At 32.4% G+C, this 19114-nt stretch overlaps 1 protein-coding gene across 3 annotated transcripts in view; it reads left to right on the top strand.

Annotated features, from left to right (window-relative positions):
- The window catches only part of ARID4A (AT-rich interaction domain 4A), a 56274-nt gene that overhangs the window by 13656 nt on the left and 23504 nt on the right, over positions 1-19114 (top strand). For all 3 annotated transcript variants that reach the window (XM_016128975.2, XM_016128977.2, XM_016128976.2), the window contains exons 6-14: positions 1961-2040; positions 2125-2219; positions 3438-3570; positions 6718-6797; positions 7751-7827; positions 8178-8344; positions 17467-17539; positions 18436-18530; positions 18681-18778. In XM_016128975.2, the coding sequence (XP_015984461.1) occupies positions 1961-2040; positions 2125-2219; positions 3438-3570; positions 6718-6797; positions 7751-7827; positions 8178-8344; positions 17467-17539; positions 18436-18530; positions 18681-18778 (898 nt within the window). The remainder of the gene's footprint in view (positions 1-1960; positions 2041-2124; positions 2220-3437; positions 3571-6717; positions 6798-7750; positions 7828-8177; positions 8345-17466; positions 17540-18435; positions 18531-18680; positions 18779-19114) is intronic.

A 19114-nucleotide genomic window follows, 5' to 3' on the forward strand; every position in this document is an offset into this window, starting at 1 on the left:
CTTCAAACAGCTGTTCAACATCGAGATTTTCTTCAGTTATGCCAATCAGATGGATATTTGGACCCTTAAAAGTGTCCCGTATGCTCCTTAAATTATTTTTATAGTCTTGGCATTGTACCTCTTGCCATTCTGCCTATTTAGAGGCTTTTCTGTCCTCTAGATAGGCCATTTGATCCTTTTGTTTATTTCTTTGTTTATTCCATTTAATATACTTCTCATCTAAGATAATGTGTTCTTCATTTCAGACTGGTTCCCTTTTATAACTTCCATTTCCATGTTTTGTTTTGTTTTGATCATTGTTGAAGTTCTCTACACTTCCAAAAGTTCATTGAGTATCTTTATAACCAGTATTTTGAACTCTGCATCCATTAGATTACTTGACTCCATTATATCTGGATCTCTGTTCTGTTCTCTCATATGGTTTCTGCTTCTTTGTCTTCCCATTTTGGCTGCCTTTCTGTGTCTGTTTCTATGTACCAAGCAAAGTTCCTAAGTCTCCCAGTCTTATTAGTGTGGATTTGTGAAGTGTCTGTCTGTCCAGTGGCACAGTCCTGAGAGGGGTTCAGCTGCAGACCAGATTTAGCCCAAGTCTTTACCCCTCTTGGGTCACCTGTTGAAATTCAGCAAGCAATCCACACCAGATACCAAGTCCAGCTGCCTCCAGTGTGAGTCTAGGTGCTGCTCAGCAAGGAGCACCTGACTTGCTGAGAAGAAACCTGAATGTGGCTTGGGAGGGGCTGCACGTTGAGGGAGGCGGGGTTTCAGGGAATCTTCTGGGCAGAGCGACCTCTGTTTTCCAGTTTGATGATGTCATGGCTGGCGCTGTTTCCCGCACACTGGTAGTGGGGAGGGCTCAACAGGGAATAATGGATACCGCCGGCACTTCTCTACAGAGCAAGTCTCTCCTTGGCCCTCACTCTGACAGTGTCTCCCTGTAAGTCTGTGGTACCCGCTGCATGCAGCCTAATTGGCTCTGGTGCTCAGAGTGAGCAGGTTCATCACCATGAAAATCCGCTTGCGGATGCGGCCCCTTTAAGAGGCGTCTGCTGCTGCTGCTGCCACAATCTCCATCTCACTCAGTCCCTGGAGACTGGGCAGCCCCACATCCTCGCCCCATCCTACCTTCTGCAGTTAAAGGGTGATTCTTTGTATTTTTTCCTAGTTGTATGGCTTGTTCCTCTAGATCCCAGGTGATTTTTCCTTACTGTTGCTCCAGTTTCCGTCACAACTTTGATTTGGTCGCCAGAGGGGTGAACAGAGCCTCTATCATCTGCGCCATTTTTTTTTTTTCGGTCTCCCTCTCAAGTAGCATGATTTTAAAAAAAAATGTAGTAAAAGTAAAAACTTTTATAAGAAAGCTTCCATGCAATTATGACTTATTTAAAAATATTGTTTTTAAATTATCTTTATGTTTCCTTGTTTCAATTTTTATTTCTAAACTTTTTACGTCCTCTTCTACCAAAAGAAAATTTAATCTTATGACTTTAGAATTTGGTAGCCAGTATTTCTACTATGGTAGGTTATCATATAAGTAAGTGGAAGCAGTAGGATAATCCAAGAGCATTATCAGTTTCTTTAAGTTAGAGATGTTCCATTGATGACTTGAGAAAAAACTCATAACTTTTTCAAAACCAGGTTTTTGCTCATTCTAGAAATAAAGGTAATTTAATATCTGTGCTTCGACTTGATTGCTAATGGTTTAAAGAAGGTGGTTTGGTAGTGATAGAACTTGAAAAAGTGAATGGAGACACTTAAGTACTTGGGGGCATCCATCTAACCTGTGTTTTTTTGATATCGATAGAATGAAAAATGTGATGTGTACATTTTTAAAGGTTTTGCAAAACAACAAATGGTTCTTAGAAATATTAATTAAGCCCCAGATAAATAACAATAATAGCATTCTGTGCAGTTAAATTTTTATTCAGTGAGCATAAATTCTCTTTATTTTTGTTTATTGTAGTGTTCGATGATGGTGATGAGAGAACATTGCGACGCACCTCACTTTGCCTAAAAGGAGAAAGACATTTTGCCGAGAGTGAGGTAGGGTGACATTGATTCTTTGAGTTGAACAAAGGCTACTAATGTAGAGGCAAATGTGATTTAATTTGTCTGTTTCTTATCCAGACACTTGACCAGCTTCCACTAACAAATCCAGAGCATTTTGGAACTCCTGTAATTGCAAAGAAGACAAACAGAGGAAGGAGGTCCTCTCTTCCTGTGTGAGTGTTTTTATATACAATAACATTACAATTATTATGCCATTACATAAATGACTTTTCTAAAGATGGCAAATTTGTTTGGGTAACCTTTCCATAGTATCTTATATCCTTATGTTAGACATTTTACCTTGAGCTGATCTCATTCTTAATTTTTCCCACTACTTTGCCCAATAATTATTACAACTTCTTTTTCAAAGCGGCTATTTTTGTTTCGAATTACTTTGCCAAAATCCATAATTGATAAGATTTTCCTATTTTAAGTGGGTATGTGTATATTTTAACCTTTTTATTTCAAAAATATTTCAAACATAAAAATTTTAAGAATAAAACAGTAAACTTTCATATACTCATCATCCAGATTCACTAACCGAACTTTTTTGGCATTCTTGCTTTATCATTCCCTCTCTATATTATAATTTTTTTCAATTTAATAATAATTTTAATTGGCTGAACCACTTGAGAGGAAATTGCAAGCATCCTGACATTTTACCCCTAAATATTTTACCTAGGACAGAACAAATAATGCTATTTTCTAATAACATAGTCTTATTTTAGATTTTGCCAGTTGTCTCAATAATAGCCTTTATAGGATTCCTTGATTCCAGAATCTAATCCAAGATCAGGCATTAAATTTAGTCTTCTTTAATTTAGAAAACTTCCTCAGGCCTTTTTTGTCTTTTCACAGCATGACATTTTTGAAGAGCACAGGCCAGTTGTCTGTGAGATTATTCCACACTACAGATTTGTCTGATTGTTTTAGTTATCCAAATAGGTACCTAAATAAACTTTCATTTGTATTTTAATGAGATCTCTTTATAACCTGTTAGGAAATTAGAATTATATTATCTGGCATCTGGCATACATAAAAAGTAGAAAGGCAGTCTTTTTAAAAAAATGTATTTGAAAAAAATGTCCTTGGCACATTAAATATTTTATGCCGACATAATTAGACTTTCCTGTCCCAGTGAATAGTTGGCAGGAGAGCCTAAGTCCAAGCCCTCATTGATCTAGTGAAGTAGACTCAGAGTTACCATGGACAGTTCAGGACCACTTCTGTGGGGCTAGGGAAGTTTTCATCTCTTCAGTTCTAGTAAGAACAAAGAGGCTACTGTTCTGGGTGATCCAGATTAGAAATTGAATTGTACGTGTTAAATTCACACCATTCTTTATCAAAAATGGTTTATGTTAAGATCATGATAAAGTTATTTTAACTTTAAGTAATGAAGATGAAAAGGATGAAGAAAGTAGTGAAGAAGAAGATGAAGATAAGCGACGTCTCAATGATGAATTATTGGGAAAAGTTATAAGTGTGGTATCTACATCTGAGACGACTGAATGGTATCCTGCTTTGGTAAGTAAGGTTATTTTGCAGAGTTAATCAATCAGTTATTTAAAATATTTGTTTCCCCTGGATTTTTAAAAAGCACTTAAAATATTTTGAAAGTATTACACGAGTTTAATTTGGACTTTATTACAAAATCAAGGTTCCACATACTTGACTGCCTTCTTTTGTTATTTCTGTTCTTTAATTCTCTACAACCGATCATTTCTTGGGATTTTTTAGTTTTTCAAAATGTGTCCAGTGGCCTCCTTTAACTCTGTTCCCATTACTATTTTATACCTGATCTACAGTAAGTACCTCCAAGTTCCCTTGACTCAGTTATTGAATTATTTCTTTACTAAATTCAGATCGATTTTCTAGATGTAAATTCTTTTAGAGAAATCATTTAAAAATAGGATTTAATCATGATAGTCCCATTCTAAAAAAACCCTTCACTTACTCTGCCTAATATATCAATTCTGCTTCCTTTAAATGAATATTTGAGGCCATCCCTAGCTCTTGGTTTGTTCCCATTTTCATTGTAAGCTCTCTACGTAACTCAGGTTATTTCTTAACTGTTCCCTCCATAAGACACTTCACTCCTTCAAGCCTTTACCCCTGCCTTAAATCACTAGTATGTACTGAGGATCCACATTGAGTTCAAGTTTGTTCTACATTCCTCAGAAGAGAGAGAAGTATGAGACTTATAACACATTGCCTTCAAGAAGCTTACTATATACATCTAAAAGAGATTACATGGTAATTAAAATTTATATAGTAATTTAAAAAACTTTTGGTGCAGATACTGAAGGAGGACAGAAAGTACTGGGGAAAGAAAGGAGATACGTAGGCTTTGGAAATGCAAGTCTTAAATAGGTTGATAGAGAAAACTGATCTTTGTTTTTTTGGGGAAGGAATAAGAAGAAGGGATAGGTAAGAGAATTATTTCATGAGAGGAATCAATAATACTTAGAATTTACCTGTCTCCACTTTCTCCTCTTCCTACTCTATTAAGGTTCAGCTCAAGTCCTACATTTTTTGCAGGGTTTCTTCTAACATAATTAGGCCCTCTTCTTTGAGTTTTTATATCACTTATACCTCTAATAATAATTTTGGCACAAAATGTTTCCAAATTAGATTAAAATCCTTTAAAAAACTGAGGCATGTTTCTAGGTTTCTATGTGCATATAAATACATTACTCAATTCCTATATAATAGATTTAGTTTTCATAGAAAGAGTCTGAAAATTTTTTGAACCTTTCAATTCTACAGGCAGACAAGTAAAGGGGTTTGGATTCAGAATATTCAGGTCATAATTTGCCAAGAGATTTAAAAAAAATAAATCCTTTTATTCAACAAATGTATTATTTTTCAGGTAATGTAGAAAATAAAAGATGTGTAAGACACTAACCTTACATTTGATGATTTTATAGTCTAATGCAGAAAATAATTTAAGTAACTATAATATAAAGTAGTGTATGTTCAATATTAGGACTTCTTATCATGAAATATTACGTTTATTTAAAGGAAATCCAGAAAGTCTTCATGAAGCAGGCACTTTTGCGCTGATCTATAAGGGACTTAAAGTTAGTAAACAGCTTCACTAGAGGGCTTCCTTAGAGGAAACAAGATGAGTAAAAGCAGCAAAGCAAGGGTTCATGGAACCATGTGCTCTGGGAATTCATTTTGGCTAAATATTAGATGTGAGTAGGACAATAATAGGAAATAAGACTGGGAAGATAATTTGCATCTGAGACAGAAGAGTCTTTAAAAATCCTTCCAAGGAATTTGGACATAATTCTGCTAGAATTTTTCATTAGAAGAGAGACATTATTTGAGCTGCATGTTCAGGAATGTTAATGAGGCAGTGGTGTGTTGGATGGATTGTTGTTGGAAAGACTGGAGGTTGCAGGAATCAATTTGGAGGCCATTAGAGTGGTTCACAGGTGAGGTAATTAAGCTTTGAACCGTACCTACTTGTACCCTTGAAGACTTACTTTAAGCCTTTGCTGCCTCACCTTTTCCTTCCCCTGATTGGGTTAAATCTTACTTCTCTGTGTTTTCATATTCTATGCCTAGTGGTATCAATGTACTTTTTCTCCATTGTGTTCTTTCTGTATATCTTTTGTGTTTACCCGTGCATTACACCGTAAGCTTCTTGAGGACAGACACAAATATATTATTAATCTAATAAGTACCAGCACCTAACAAGCACACATTTATTTTTATTCAATGTTAAGACTGCTGATATGACTGCCAAGAATTTTTAATTATCTGGATATATGCTGTTTGATATGATAGCTGTGAGCCCTGCATGGTTATTAAAGTTTAAATGTAATAATGAAAATGAAATAGAATTAAAAATTCTATCTCTAAGTTGCACTAGCCACATTTCAAGTGCTCAGTCCCATGTGTTTCATTGCTATTGTACTGGTCAATGCAGATATTGAGGATTTTCATCATTGATTAAAGTTCTGTGGATGCTACTAGATTGTAGCAGATGGGCTAGTGTTAAGGGTAATAATGAGTAGTTTATTGTTAGACTAATTTATTGTTAGACTATTTATTGTTAGACTAATTTTTTTAAATATTAAATTCTATAAAGAATATACAGAGATTATTTACTATGTTCAGACTTTTATTTTTTTTACATGTTTTTATATAATAATCGGAAGAGACTTTCGTTATTTTTAAAAGTTAAGAAATTAAAAGTTCTTTACTCAGATTTTCTCAGATTTGTATTAATTACTAATAATTTTACATGCCCTGGTAAGAAAGAGAAATTTAGGTTTTTATTTCAAAATAGATCCTGATTCAGGAGTATTTTTAAAATTTATAATATGCCAAATTTTCATCACAGATCATACATTTTATTTTTATGGAAATAAATAAGTTACTTAGCTGAGAGTAAATCCTAATACTTTAAAAGTGGTGGTCACATTGTAATTTATATTTAATTATTCATTTTATAATATGATGACTGTATAAATTAAATATCTGGAAAATCAATATGCTAAATAAAAATTATAAGGTGATCTTTTGTAAATAATTTATTAATAATGAAAACTATTGATAATAAAGCTATTTCTTGTAAAATATAATCCATTTGAAAAGTTAGGGGATCTGGAATTGTCTTTTTTAAAATAAGAGTTACTGTGTTCTTATTTTATATTTCAGGTAATATCTCCCAGCTGTAATGATGACATCATAGTGAAAAAAGACCAGTGCTTAGTTCGATCATTTATCGATTCTAAATTGTGAGTAATGAATCACTTAGTAGTATTACATTGGGACAAAAAAAAAATGGAATCACAGTGATAGACTCTTAGGTATTCTAAGTCTATATTTTTAAAAAGGCTAATCATTTCATGAACTGAGAAGTTGTTACTTAATATATTGTGATTTTTTGTAATGTAGGTTATGGTTTACTGAAAACTTTTATATAAAAACCAAACAATTTGAGAATAATATTAAAAAGTTTTTTAATAAAGCATGGTACTTATTTTCTCTTTATAAAAATTATCTATTTTCTCATGTGTACTATTACGTTATAAAGTATGAAATTTACTTTTAATAGAATTTATATAACCAGAATAATTATTTTGATTTTTTTCTGTTTAAAATTTCAGAAAAAGAATATATAGAGACTATTTATTTACTTTCCTGATTAAAAGTAATGTTTTTAGAAACTCCTTAACCTCAACTTCTTGTTTCCAAAAAATATATTAAATTTAAAAATATATATGTATTTATTATGTTGTAATTCTCTGAAAAATTTCGTATCACATATCTTAAAATGATAAACTATTTTAATTACCTTTATTAGACTTTTTAGTAAACTGAATTGTATATTTAAGAAATATTAACGATCAAAATAGATATGTTATCTTCTGTAAGGAAAACATCATGCTGATTAAACTCTACCCCATCCTATGGGGAGGATTGCATAGATTGAAATATTAAAAATGTGAGGCTCTTAAATGAATGTACTTTTAGTGTATGAGTCATCAGAATGAAGATACTAGCTTTGCTTACATTACCTCTTGCTTTTTATTAAGCATTAGGATATACACGATCTTTTAAAAACATTTTATAGGCAAAATAGTTGTGATTTTGAGGTGTATATTTTTCTATGTGTTAAAATGGACTATTTAAGTAATAACTTTTCTTTAGTAATGGTTCTCTCTCTTTTATTCTTCTCTATAATTAGTTATTCTGTAGCAAGAAAGGATATCAAGGAAGTAGACATTCTCAATTTACCTGAATCTGAGCTCTCTGCTAAACCAGGTAAAGTATGGGTGAATCAACCCATTGTTTCATGATGTGGCTCCAAATGACTAAAGCAAGACAATATTCTCTGGTGCCATTTCAATTGTTTGGAGTTAATATCCACTCTTACTTGGCTATTTTTTTAATATCTAGAAAAAACATTTGATTTATAATTTTTTTGTAAGTGTAACTTTTCATGTTTTATGATATTCTTTGGAGTAATAATAAACATTAATATAACAATTATGAAATATGTTCAAGTTTATCATTTTATGAGTGACAGCTATTCTGACTCTGACTGTTATGTCTTCCTATTATTCTATGCTGCTAATTTCATAACAACTACTGAAGCATATTTTTACTCTTAGGGCTGCAGAACGCAAGCATCTTCTTAAAAACTAGAGTTGTTCCTGATAATTGGAAAATGGATATAAGTGAAATCCTTGAGTCATCCAGTAGTGACGATGAAGATGGCCCAGCTGAAGAAAATGAGGAAGAGAAAGAAAAGGAGGCCAAAAAGGAAGAAGAAGAGGCGGTATGTGAAATTTCATGTTTGTAATATATGAAAATATTTTAATACTCTAAAGTAAAAATGATACCTTTGTATATTTTCGCTCTGTCTAGATTCTCTACATTATTTGTTTCTGTCTTTCTAGTTCAACTCGATTTGAGGAAAGGGGAGTTTTTTGGCTTCTAATTCAGTGGGTAAATCAGAACTAATTTTTAGTTGGTAAGAGGTTACAGAGAAAAACTTATTAGGTTAAAGAAGTGCAAACATGTTTTTTTTTGTTTTGCTTTGTTTTTTGACGTCTTTTCCAAACAACCAAGGAGGAAGGAGATGTAACTTTTAGGTATATTACATTGATTTAAATTGTTACCATGTGGAGTAACTGATATTATCTTTTTTTAACAGAAAGTGAATGTCTAAAAGATTTTAAGTAACTTTCCCAAAGTGGCACAGTTCAAATGTGAACAAGGATTTGAACCTAAGTCTGGTCTGTTTTTAACATTGAAACTTTACTGTTTTAGACATTTCACAGCATTTCGAGGATAATAGGAATAAAAAAAAAAATCTATCCAAACCGAAAGACTATTTCATTGGCAGTTTGATAATCATAGAAAAGATTTAGATTGTTTTTTATAAGTGCTAATGGTTTTCTTTGTAATATTACATGTCATCTATAATTATAGGAAATCATTCATGGAGTACCACATAATTGCTTACATTAATATTGTTGTCTATTTATTCAGCAGTGTTTTGTCAAATAGAACAAATTGTCCAGTATATTTTTGGTTGTTGTGAGGTAAAGGGGCTTAGGGGCAGACAAAGAGAATGAGTTTACTGAAAAAGAAATCTATTTGAGCATGAAAAATATTTGCTTGAAAAATGTAGAATGTTTGTTTCTGTTTTACATGTACAGATGTTAATTTATGAAATAAAATGAGTATACTTGTATTTGATGAAGAGCATAAATACTTCTCTCCTTTACTTCCCCTGCAGTATTTGGTTTTTTGCACTCTGAAATCAGAATGGCGGTTCATACTTACAGGCTGCCTACAGAGTTGCCATAGTAACGTGCTGTTGGTTTTAAGTGAGCATGCTCGGAAAGGCAGGAAGGTTTAGCAGAGGCTTGGCAGGTTGCCAATGGAGGTTTGCCAGATGCTTTGAAATGGGCTGTCTTTCTTTTCCTTTCATGTAATGTCTGATTTTTATGTGGAAGAGAATGTAAGTAGTCCTGTATAACCCTGCGGATGCTATGCCCTAAGAGGGAAAGCAAATATTTGCAAGTCAGACTGAAAAATGTTCAGACACTGTACTGATTAAGTAGAAGGGGAATCTAACCATTTTGCATTTGAAAGAAAATGCAGCATATAGGTAAGATCTTTTTAATATTTAGTTACCATTTTGCTTGCCAAAAATGGGGTTAAATAAGAATTTTAGGTATTGATGATGTAGCTGATATGGTAGGACTTGTAACCAAGCGCAATTGTTTTTTTTGTAAAAGAGACAGTAGGAGTCTATTTTTAGAATATCAGAGGATGAAAGCTATTTTTCTGAAACATGAGATAGATTTTGAAATGAAAATGATGAGACAATCTGGCAAAAGGCAGGATTTAAAGTCTAAATATTAAATGTGATTTTTGTATTTGTATTTATTTATAGAATATATGTTTTTAGGATAAATAGGCCACATTTTCAGGGTGTGAACTATTGCAGTCTGGTTTGGTTGGTTTGGTTTTTTTTTTTAAATTAACATTAGTTAGGATCTTATTTTGCCATATACTAAAAAAAGATAAATCTATTTTTGCTAATACTTTTATTTGGTGTACTTTCAGAATGCATTTTCCCTACTCCCCCCTACCCCCCCCAAAAAAAACCCTGAAATTTTTAAACAAAGACGATAAAAAGAGCTTTGTAGTAATATTGGAGAGGATAGCTATAAAATAGTAAACAGTACTCTTATTACAGCTATTAATTTCATAAAAATATTTTTTTATTCAATCTGTGAATAAATATTAATAAAAAGGAATAAAGAGCAGAGGCAAGCTCAGTTACCTATTGTTTGCAGGTAATAAGTAAAGAAATTTAAAAAGGTAAGGCAGGACTTTATAAGGATAATATCTTCATCAAATGTATTACTTAAAATATGAACCTGTTAAAATTAAGTGAACCAGGATGCTTTTTATCTACTGAAAAATAAAAGCAAATTTACAAAATGTAGACATTGATTTATATGATTATTATTTTAAATTATTTTTCAAATGGTCAGTTTTTTCGTAACATATACTTGATTGAATTCCTTGATGGAAACTAATTCCTCTTTTTCTCTGGCCATACAGGTAGATTTTTCTTGAGTGAGATTTGGTTGCTTTAGGAAAAAAAAATCAGCTGCATTTTTTGCTTTTGGATTTAGATTTAGTTGCTGAATCATTCTAACTTGTCTTGAAAGTAATTTTTTAAAATTTTAATATATTGATAAACTGAAAAGCAGTTGAATCTATATATAGCAAAGGAAAAAAGGGATACGGTATAATAATGAATTAAAATCTGATAAGCCAGGGCCTACCTGGCTTAGTCATTACAGGCCTTTACTACATAAGTGAGGTTAAGCTATTGTATTACATTACAGATCCTATTCTTCCTGAAATGTAATGATGCTGTGCTTTTCATGAAGATTAATGTTGCTTTATAATGATCAAAAAGATCATTTACAACATTCTGTAAACCACTATAACAGTACTATAGCCTGTTATTTAGTGTTTGTAAATTTTATGCAGTAGAATCATACAAGTGTTAAAATATGTCTGCAGTGTTAGTAGGCAGTGGACATTGTTTTTATATTTGATGCTTGAGCACCCTAATATATCCTTAATAAGGAGATTTGAGAGTCTATGACTTTACCATGGAGGAGCATCTTTTTTATTTAATGTTATTTTGAGTTCTTAAGCATTGGTAGTTCAGGATTCCAGTACAAGAAATGTATTTCATACTGTTACTGTGTGGGAAGGGACTAGAGAATCTGACAGGAAATAGATCCTGTGTATGTTGATGGCTTTAAATTTTAACTGACTGGTAGATGGGGAATATTTTCATGGATATTATTTATGTCTTTTTATAAAGAAACTTTTATATTAGAAAAGATAATACAGAATTTCCTTTTGATCTTTTAAATTAGTTGAAAGTGAGGTAAACATAAGTTATGATATCATTTATTCATTTACTTCTGACTTATGTTCACTTTGGATGAATGTAGGAAAGTTGTCTAAGAATAAAATAAATAGCTGATTGTTTAGAAGACAATATGGGGGGAATTCGACTAGTCTTAGCTTTTTTATCCTTTTGGTTCGCTATCGGTAGGCTTAAGCATTGGGATCTTTCAAAAATCTTATCTAATTTCATGTTTAGTAATGAATTTAGTGAACTTCATATTTAGTAGAATTTAGTGAAATTTTAAAAGAAATGTTCTCTTTTGTTTAGAAATATTGATACCCATTTCTCTAATTTTTGAATTTTCTTGGGATCACTGATATACATAATTCCTAGAATAATATTCTACTATTATAAAATCACAAGTGATTGAGTGTTTTTATTCATGGAAAACTTGAAAGTACTCCAATGCTCTTTTTTATTCTTGGAGATTTAGGAGTTTTTAAAGTAAGATTATTTAATTCTCACATCAGGATTTTTTATAAGTCAGGAAACTGAAGCTTAGAGAGATTACAGAAGGTTTCACAGACTTTTAGGAAAATTTCTCTCTTCCTCTAGATTTAAGGTCTGTGAAAACATAGGATATTAGGGGTTTTTTTGGTTTTTATTTTCCTTTCCCCACCAATATAAATATCTACCAGACAGCAACATGGAGCTTGGCTCAGAGTAAGCCTTTATTAAATAGTTTCTGAGTAAATGAATGAATGTAGGCTATACAATTATCCTAACAACTTGCTATTTGAAAGGAAGCGTTGGAAAGTTTGTAGCAAGGTTCCAGAAGTTCACTTTGGAAGGAACCATGTGATACAGTATCTCATAATAGATTTATTTTCTCAGGCAATAAACTCTGTAGGCAGTCTCATTTCCTTATATAATATTGTGAGTTTATAAATTAATTCTTTTTGGCTGAAGCTACTTTGGATAGTTTTCTGTCACTTGCAGGCAGTAAGAGTTCTTGACTAATAATCCTTCTCCTTCTTATCTTGCCCCACTTATTTCAGATGTCTTTTGACTATTCTTTTCCTTTCTAGTCTGTCTTCACCTCCAATCCATTGCCCATAAACACCTTTCTAAAACATAAGTGGTTCTTGCTGAAAACCCTTTAATGGCTTTCAGTACCTATAGGATAACATTTACGTCTTTATAAGTTTGGCTCTTCATAATTTGATACATGCCCACCTTTTTATTCTTCCCCTCCACTATTCTCCGGCAGTATGGAACTTCTTATAGCTTCCTCTCGCCACCTATTAAAATACTGCTCATAAGCTGCTTGTTGTCAGATATACTGTATTGAGTATCACCTTTGTGTTGCGTATTCCCTTTACCAGTATTAATTATAATAGGTAAATAAAATGAAAGTTTTAAAAACTCAGAAAATAATAAACACTAGATAAGATTTAGAAAATCCAACAGTCTTCTATGTAGGAACAAAGCTCTGCCTGAATTACAGTGGTTCAGTATGACCTATAAATGCTCAATGTGTTAACCCTTAGTTAAGTTGTTTTGGTATTTATTTCACAGTTTTGAAAAAAGCAGTGGGGCTGTTTAATATGTTGAAATTTAAAATTTTATACAGAAAGAATATGCAGCTACTGGTTATTGCTGCTGTTTCACATTAGTCTTCCGGCCCACAGCTATCGCTTCTGATGTACTTGAAGTATGCAGCTCCCCAAAGTGGAGCTTTCAGGGCATTGTCTTAACACCCACCCCTAGTCCTCAACATGAGAGATCAAGAGATTGTAAGAATTGAGGAGTTCAGAGAATGTGTGATTAAGTTCCTGGGGTGTGGTGAGAAGGGCAGCCGCTAAGGAGGATCAGAGTAGGGGCTATAAACAGTAATAGAAAGGGTGAACAAAGCTTCTGTTGTCCAGAATTACATTAATTCACAAAAACAGTATTTGGGTATTGAAAAATAGGCACAGTATACTAGAACACACACACACACAAAAGAACGTGTTATTAACACCATTAATAACTTATTAAGAGTACTTGTAGGGGTTCGTGAGAACTGAGATATCCATCAACAAAAGATGTGTACCTTTACAAGAAAACCACAAAGATACAGTTCAATCATACCTTTCCCTACTTTCAAAAAGTCAGTTTTTGTAGTTCTAATCTGTTATGTGCTAAGAAACAATCCTGACCCACTGTGTGTAAGTTACATGGGCCTGAGGGGCTTTGTATATATGCATCATTTTTTACTCACATATATTGGGACAATTCGGACACTTTTTGTTCACCTTCCTAATGTGTGTTCTCAAAAGTAGAGCTGATAGCTAAGAAAGTTAATAGCTCAAGGTATTATCCTTTTTAAAAAATACATAATGAAATGTATTTATCTCCCATCACAATGAAATGCAGAAAGTCCATTGTTCGCTAGAATTTGTGCCATTTCTCAGTGAATAATTATTCCTTTTCTGATTAATGTATTTGGGAAATGAATGAGGTGAATGCTGGCAAGTGATTGTGCCACAACTACCTGTTACTTAAGAATACCCTCTGCTATTTTTACTTTTCTCTTTTCTCTGACTTGTGTTGTTGCATTTATATTATGATTAGTGTGAGCCCTGAAACACAATGAACAATTGAAGAAAACCTCAGTTCACTTTCGCAGAAGTTGTTTTCATTCACATGATAGAGTGTCTAACCTAAATGCAAGTCATGGTAAAGTTGTGAATAAAATAGGCATGTTTCTAACTTTCTAGACCTTATTAAGCATTTACAATGTTTTGGAACTTTGAGGACTACAAACATGAGCAGCTTACACTTAAACTCAAAAAATGTCTCAGCATCTTTCTCCTTTAGGGTAGAGTCATCTTTCCATCATGAGATGGTAAGACTAATTCAGGCATTGATCCTCCTCCTTGTGGACTGTTGTAATAGCTTTTTTTTCTTCTAATCCATCAAAATCATTCTTGGCAGAGAGCTTTTAAAAACACAAATCCAATCTAATTCTTCTTTAACTCTCTTAGAACTCACATCTACCTGGAGTATCCAGTTGAGATTCTCTAGCATATCATCACAAAGTCCTTTCATAATCACAACCTGCCTTTGCCAGTCTCATGCTTATGCTGTTTGCTGTATCTCCTGGGCTGTCTGCTCGTCATATTTGGATATTTTCCCTAATACCATCACCATCACTCTGTGCCCAGCAGAACCCTTCACCCCCTCTTTATTCTTTTATTTATTTTAGAAAACTTATCACATTGTATCAGATTAGCTTGTTTTACATCTCAGCACCCCCTGTCAAACTCAGAGGGTCAAAAGTAGAAGGTACCATGTCTTCTCATTTAATCACAGTAATTTGCATAGTTCCTGACTTATGGTAACCATCAATAGATGAGATGTTTGAACTGAATTTGAAGATATAGTTTCTAAAGTCATAAAATTCATGATCTAGTAGTGTAGATAAATATACAACTATCTATAATACTCGGTAGTATATATTGATGCTAACTGACACTGCACATTTCTTGAAATGATGATCATGTTCATGTCTCTTATATCTCCTTAACTCCCTTCCCTGCTGTTTTACTGGATGCATAATTACCATTCACATGCTTGACTAAATGAAGAGAAGAAGGCTCATCAGTAGTCTCGTGGACTCTCTAGGACCTCCCATTATTACACCCTCTCCCATTCTAAAACCCCTGAGGGATGCAGCATCTTCTGGCTATTAACCAGAAGAGAAATGCTGTATGTACAAAGATACCATGAACAGAGAAAGCACACCGTAATAGCAAATATGAGCCCCTATACAAAAGTCATACAGACGTATTCTTCTAGTTTGGAGGGGTTTTCTAGCATGTGCAATTTTACTCCCAAGGTGACTAACAACACAGCTATTTTCAAAAAAAGATTGCTTATTGTAAGAGATAAAGCAATTTTTAATTTTTGCAAAGACCATCAGGTAAATTTAAAACTTTGTTTATAGACTCACCTTTTTTGTGTGTGGAAAATAAATATCCTCCCAACTTGGCATTTGTGAAATTCTTTATTCATTTATATCCTGTTTTTATACCTAATAAGTGCACTTAAACTTAAAATTCTATAACCATGCTTTCTCGTGGAACTTAATACACTCTTGGACATCCACTGACTTTTAAATTAAATGTATTTAAACCACCAGTTTTTATCTATAAAACTATATTTTTAATTACTAAGAATTTGTCAAGTGTTTGCTTCAATCTTAATAAATACCTAACCTGCATTTGATGGCTTCATTTTGTTTTCTTGTTTCAAAGGCAACTTTGATTTCAAATCAGTGCCTTTTTAAATAATGGAAATGAGTCGTTAGTCTGAGGAGAGAATATTGTGGTTATAGGCAATAGGCAAAGCATAGAACTAGTGTGGCATAGGATGTTTCTGGTTTTTTCCCCATACTGGAAGTCTTAAAATTAACATCTGAAATGATTCTTGGGCTACTCGATTACTTTTTTTTCTTGAGTTAACTCACTGGGAGTTCTTCTAATAACCTTGCGAAAGCAAAATATTTAATTTACATGGGGAGAAAACTACCATCTTTTTTTTTTTTGTATAAATGCTTTTTTAAAAAATTATTTTTCAATTACAGTTGACATACAATATTATATTTAAAACCGTCATCTCTTAATTTGAACATTTAGTAATGACCCCTATTAACTTTGTAAATTGCTAATTTTGAGGCTTAGTAAAATTTTGACTTAAGTTTCTTTATATTTGATAAAACTAAAAGTATTCCTGTGTTATATAAATCATTCCGAATGAGTGTACTAAAAGATTTTACTCCCTTTCTCTTGATTGTCTCATATATATTTTTTTCATTATATATTCTATTCAACTGCATGCTTATTGGTCCTGGATATATATTATTAGAGTTTAAAATTCTTAAAGGATACAAAATTGAAAAGGGTCTATCACCCTCTGGACTGTCAACATGCAATATTTATTGCCTGACAGTTGCTTTTGCTTTGAATATGGCTTTGAAGGACAAAACTCTGACTACTTCTTTGAAACATAGAAAAGTAGTATTCTGAAATTATAGTGGTTATGATCATTTATATGGAAGAAACATATCAGTGTTTTGTTTCATATAGTATTATTTCCCCAAATATTAGTTTTTAAGAAAATATTTTATTGAAACCCGTAACCCATTTGTTTGATTAGAGCCCAGACCTGAGCCATTTAATAAGAAATCATTAAGTTTATATAATTAGTAAAAAGTAATACTTAAATAGGTATTTGTAGGATAATTGTTTTTACATGAATGTTTCCATTAGTACCCCCATCCTTCAAGACCTAAATTAGTGTTTATCTAGTTTCCTTCCCTAAGAAGTCATTTTCATTGTCTTATTTTCAGGGATTGCAAAGTCAACTGCAGAGGCCAGGTAAATGAGAAAAACAGGCTACTGTGATACAAGAGTAGAATGGTGGAATCTGGGACAAAATAGAATTTACATAGCTCATTTAAATGCATTTATCTTTTTAATAAATAGTGCACTATCCGAACAAAAAAATCCTGCATCCTATTTTATATTCATTCAACAATAACAAATTTTTAATACATTTGTAATTGTGCTCATCTATCAATATATTTGTATAGACCACATGGCGTTTTAATGTTTTGTTTTGTTTTGTTTTTTTCCCAAATACCAAGTGAGGAGAAAACACTCACCCATTCCTAAACCTTTTTCTCATGGCTAATCTTAGTTTTTATAGTGGTACTCAAGGGCAGTATTAGAGTGATAAATGGGTTGAAGAGTAGAGATTGTATATCTATCTTGACAGTTGCATCAAATCAACTCTATCATAATAGGTAAAATCTGGCATTGTAGGGTTTTGAGAAAATTCACATTTCCTAGCTTCATTAAAATTTTATTCCCTTACATTGAGCTCACAAACAAACAACAAAAGACAATGTATCTTATCATATTCATTGTTCTATATCATTATGTATTTTACCTTTACAGCCTGAGGAAGAACTTGATCCTGAAGAGAGGGACAACTTCCTTCAACAGCTTTATAAGTTTATGGAAGACAGAGGTACTTTCATGCTCATTAATTGAAAGTAATAATTCCTTTTACAGTTTCAGAGTCTAGGTTTATGTATTATTTTTGTTAGAATCGTGGATATATGGATTTAGATTTAAAGTAAAGCCTAATAATAAATACTTGGAATAAAAATATTAATATCTGTTTTGAGTAGGAATATATAGGAAGTAGTTTGGGTATAATTAAATTTAATTTCCTTGAGATTATAAAACCAAAACATATAATAATATTTAAGTAATAGAAAGTGAAGTGTCAATATGTTAATTTGAATACCCATTTATTACTCCTGCTATCTTTATGGCAAGAACTAGCCTGATCCTTGATCTCAAAATATTAAACATAATAGGAGATCAGTATCTAAATAGAAAGAATTTCTATTCAGAAGTTAGAAGAAATAGAACCTTTATAAATCATCATACTTCATGACATTACGTTAGTCCTGAAAATCCTCAGATAAATTCATCCGAGACATTCTATAGCCTTCAGAAATTATCCTTCAGATTACTGCTAACGGTCTTAACATTTGTGTTAAAGTAGTGAAAAATGAAACTGTGGCCTAAAATATGCCATTTCCAATGTGCGTGTTCTTGCTCAGGTTTCTGGAACCAGCAACATTGTTGGCTACACCTTGTAGTTCCAAGGTTTAATTTAGTTTTACCTAATTCAGTGGTAAAGAGGGAATTTTATTAGTTGTGAAAGTAAATCTAAAGACCACCACGAATCAGTATAAAGAATATAGAGGATGTTTTGTGTTGTCTTACATAATTTAAGGTTCTTTAAATATATGCCTCTGGTTAATGAAATCTAGGAAGTGAGAAAATTTTTTTTTAAACTTAGTATTTTCCATTTGAATAAACATTATTTCTACCCTCTGATATTAAAAATAGGTACTCCAATCAACAAACCACCTGTTTTGGGCTATAAAGATCTCAATCTCTTCAAACTCTTTAGACTGGTTTATCATCAAGGTGGATGTGATAATGTAAGTAGAGATGTAAAAAGTTAAGTCATCTGATGTTTTACTGTTACATGTACTTTAGGTAATAAACACGTTTTATTAATGACCATAGAATATTAGTATAAAGATTATTTCCCTTTGCAAATGTTAACAAATAAAAATTTAATTTTCCAGATTGATAGTGGTGCTGTATGGAAGCAAATTTATATGGACCTGGGCATTCCTATTTTGAATTCCGCTGCTTCCTACAATGTAAAAACTGCTTATAGAAAGTAAGTAGTATAGTTTATTCGTCAAAAGAATACATATTTACAGAGACTATTTTCCATTTGTTAACAGTTAAGAACACATTAACCAAAGAACATTGAATTTAGAGAAAGTGAATAAAAATATTTAGATTAATAGATATTTGTGATTGAAAGTTATTTCAGTGCACTAAGTCTGTACTTTATTTTTCATGTTGCCCTAATTTCCTTTCAAAGTCAGGGATGCAAGGCAGTATTTACAGTCTGAAATGATGGTACATACTATGGAACTGTACCTTTTGCATGGACAACCTTCAGATCAAAACTGTACTAGCTATGTTTAGTTACCACAAGCTCAGATTT

The sequence above is a fragment of the Rousettus aegyptiacus genome, unplaced genomic scaffold (assembly GCF_014176215.1).
Source record: "Rousettus aegyptiacus isolate mRouAeg1 unplaced genomic scaffold, mRouAeg1.p scaffold_m13_p_3, whole genome shotgun sequence".
Lineage (NCBI taxonomy): Eukaryota > Metazoa > Chordata > Mammalia > Chiroptera > Pteropodidae > Rousettus > Rousettus aegyptiacus.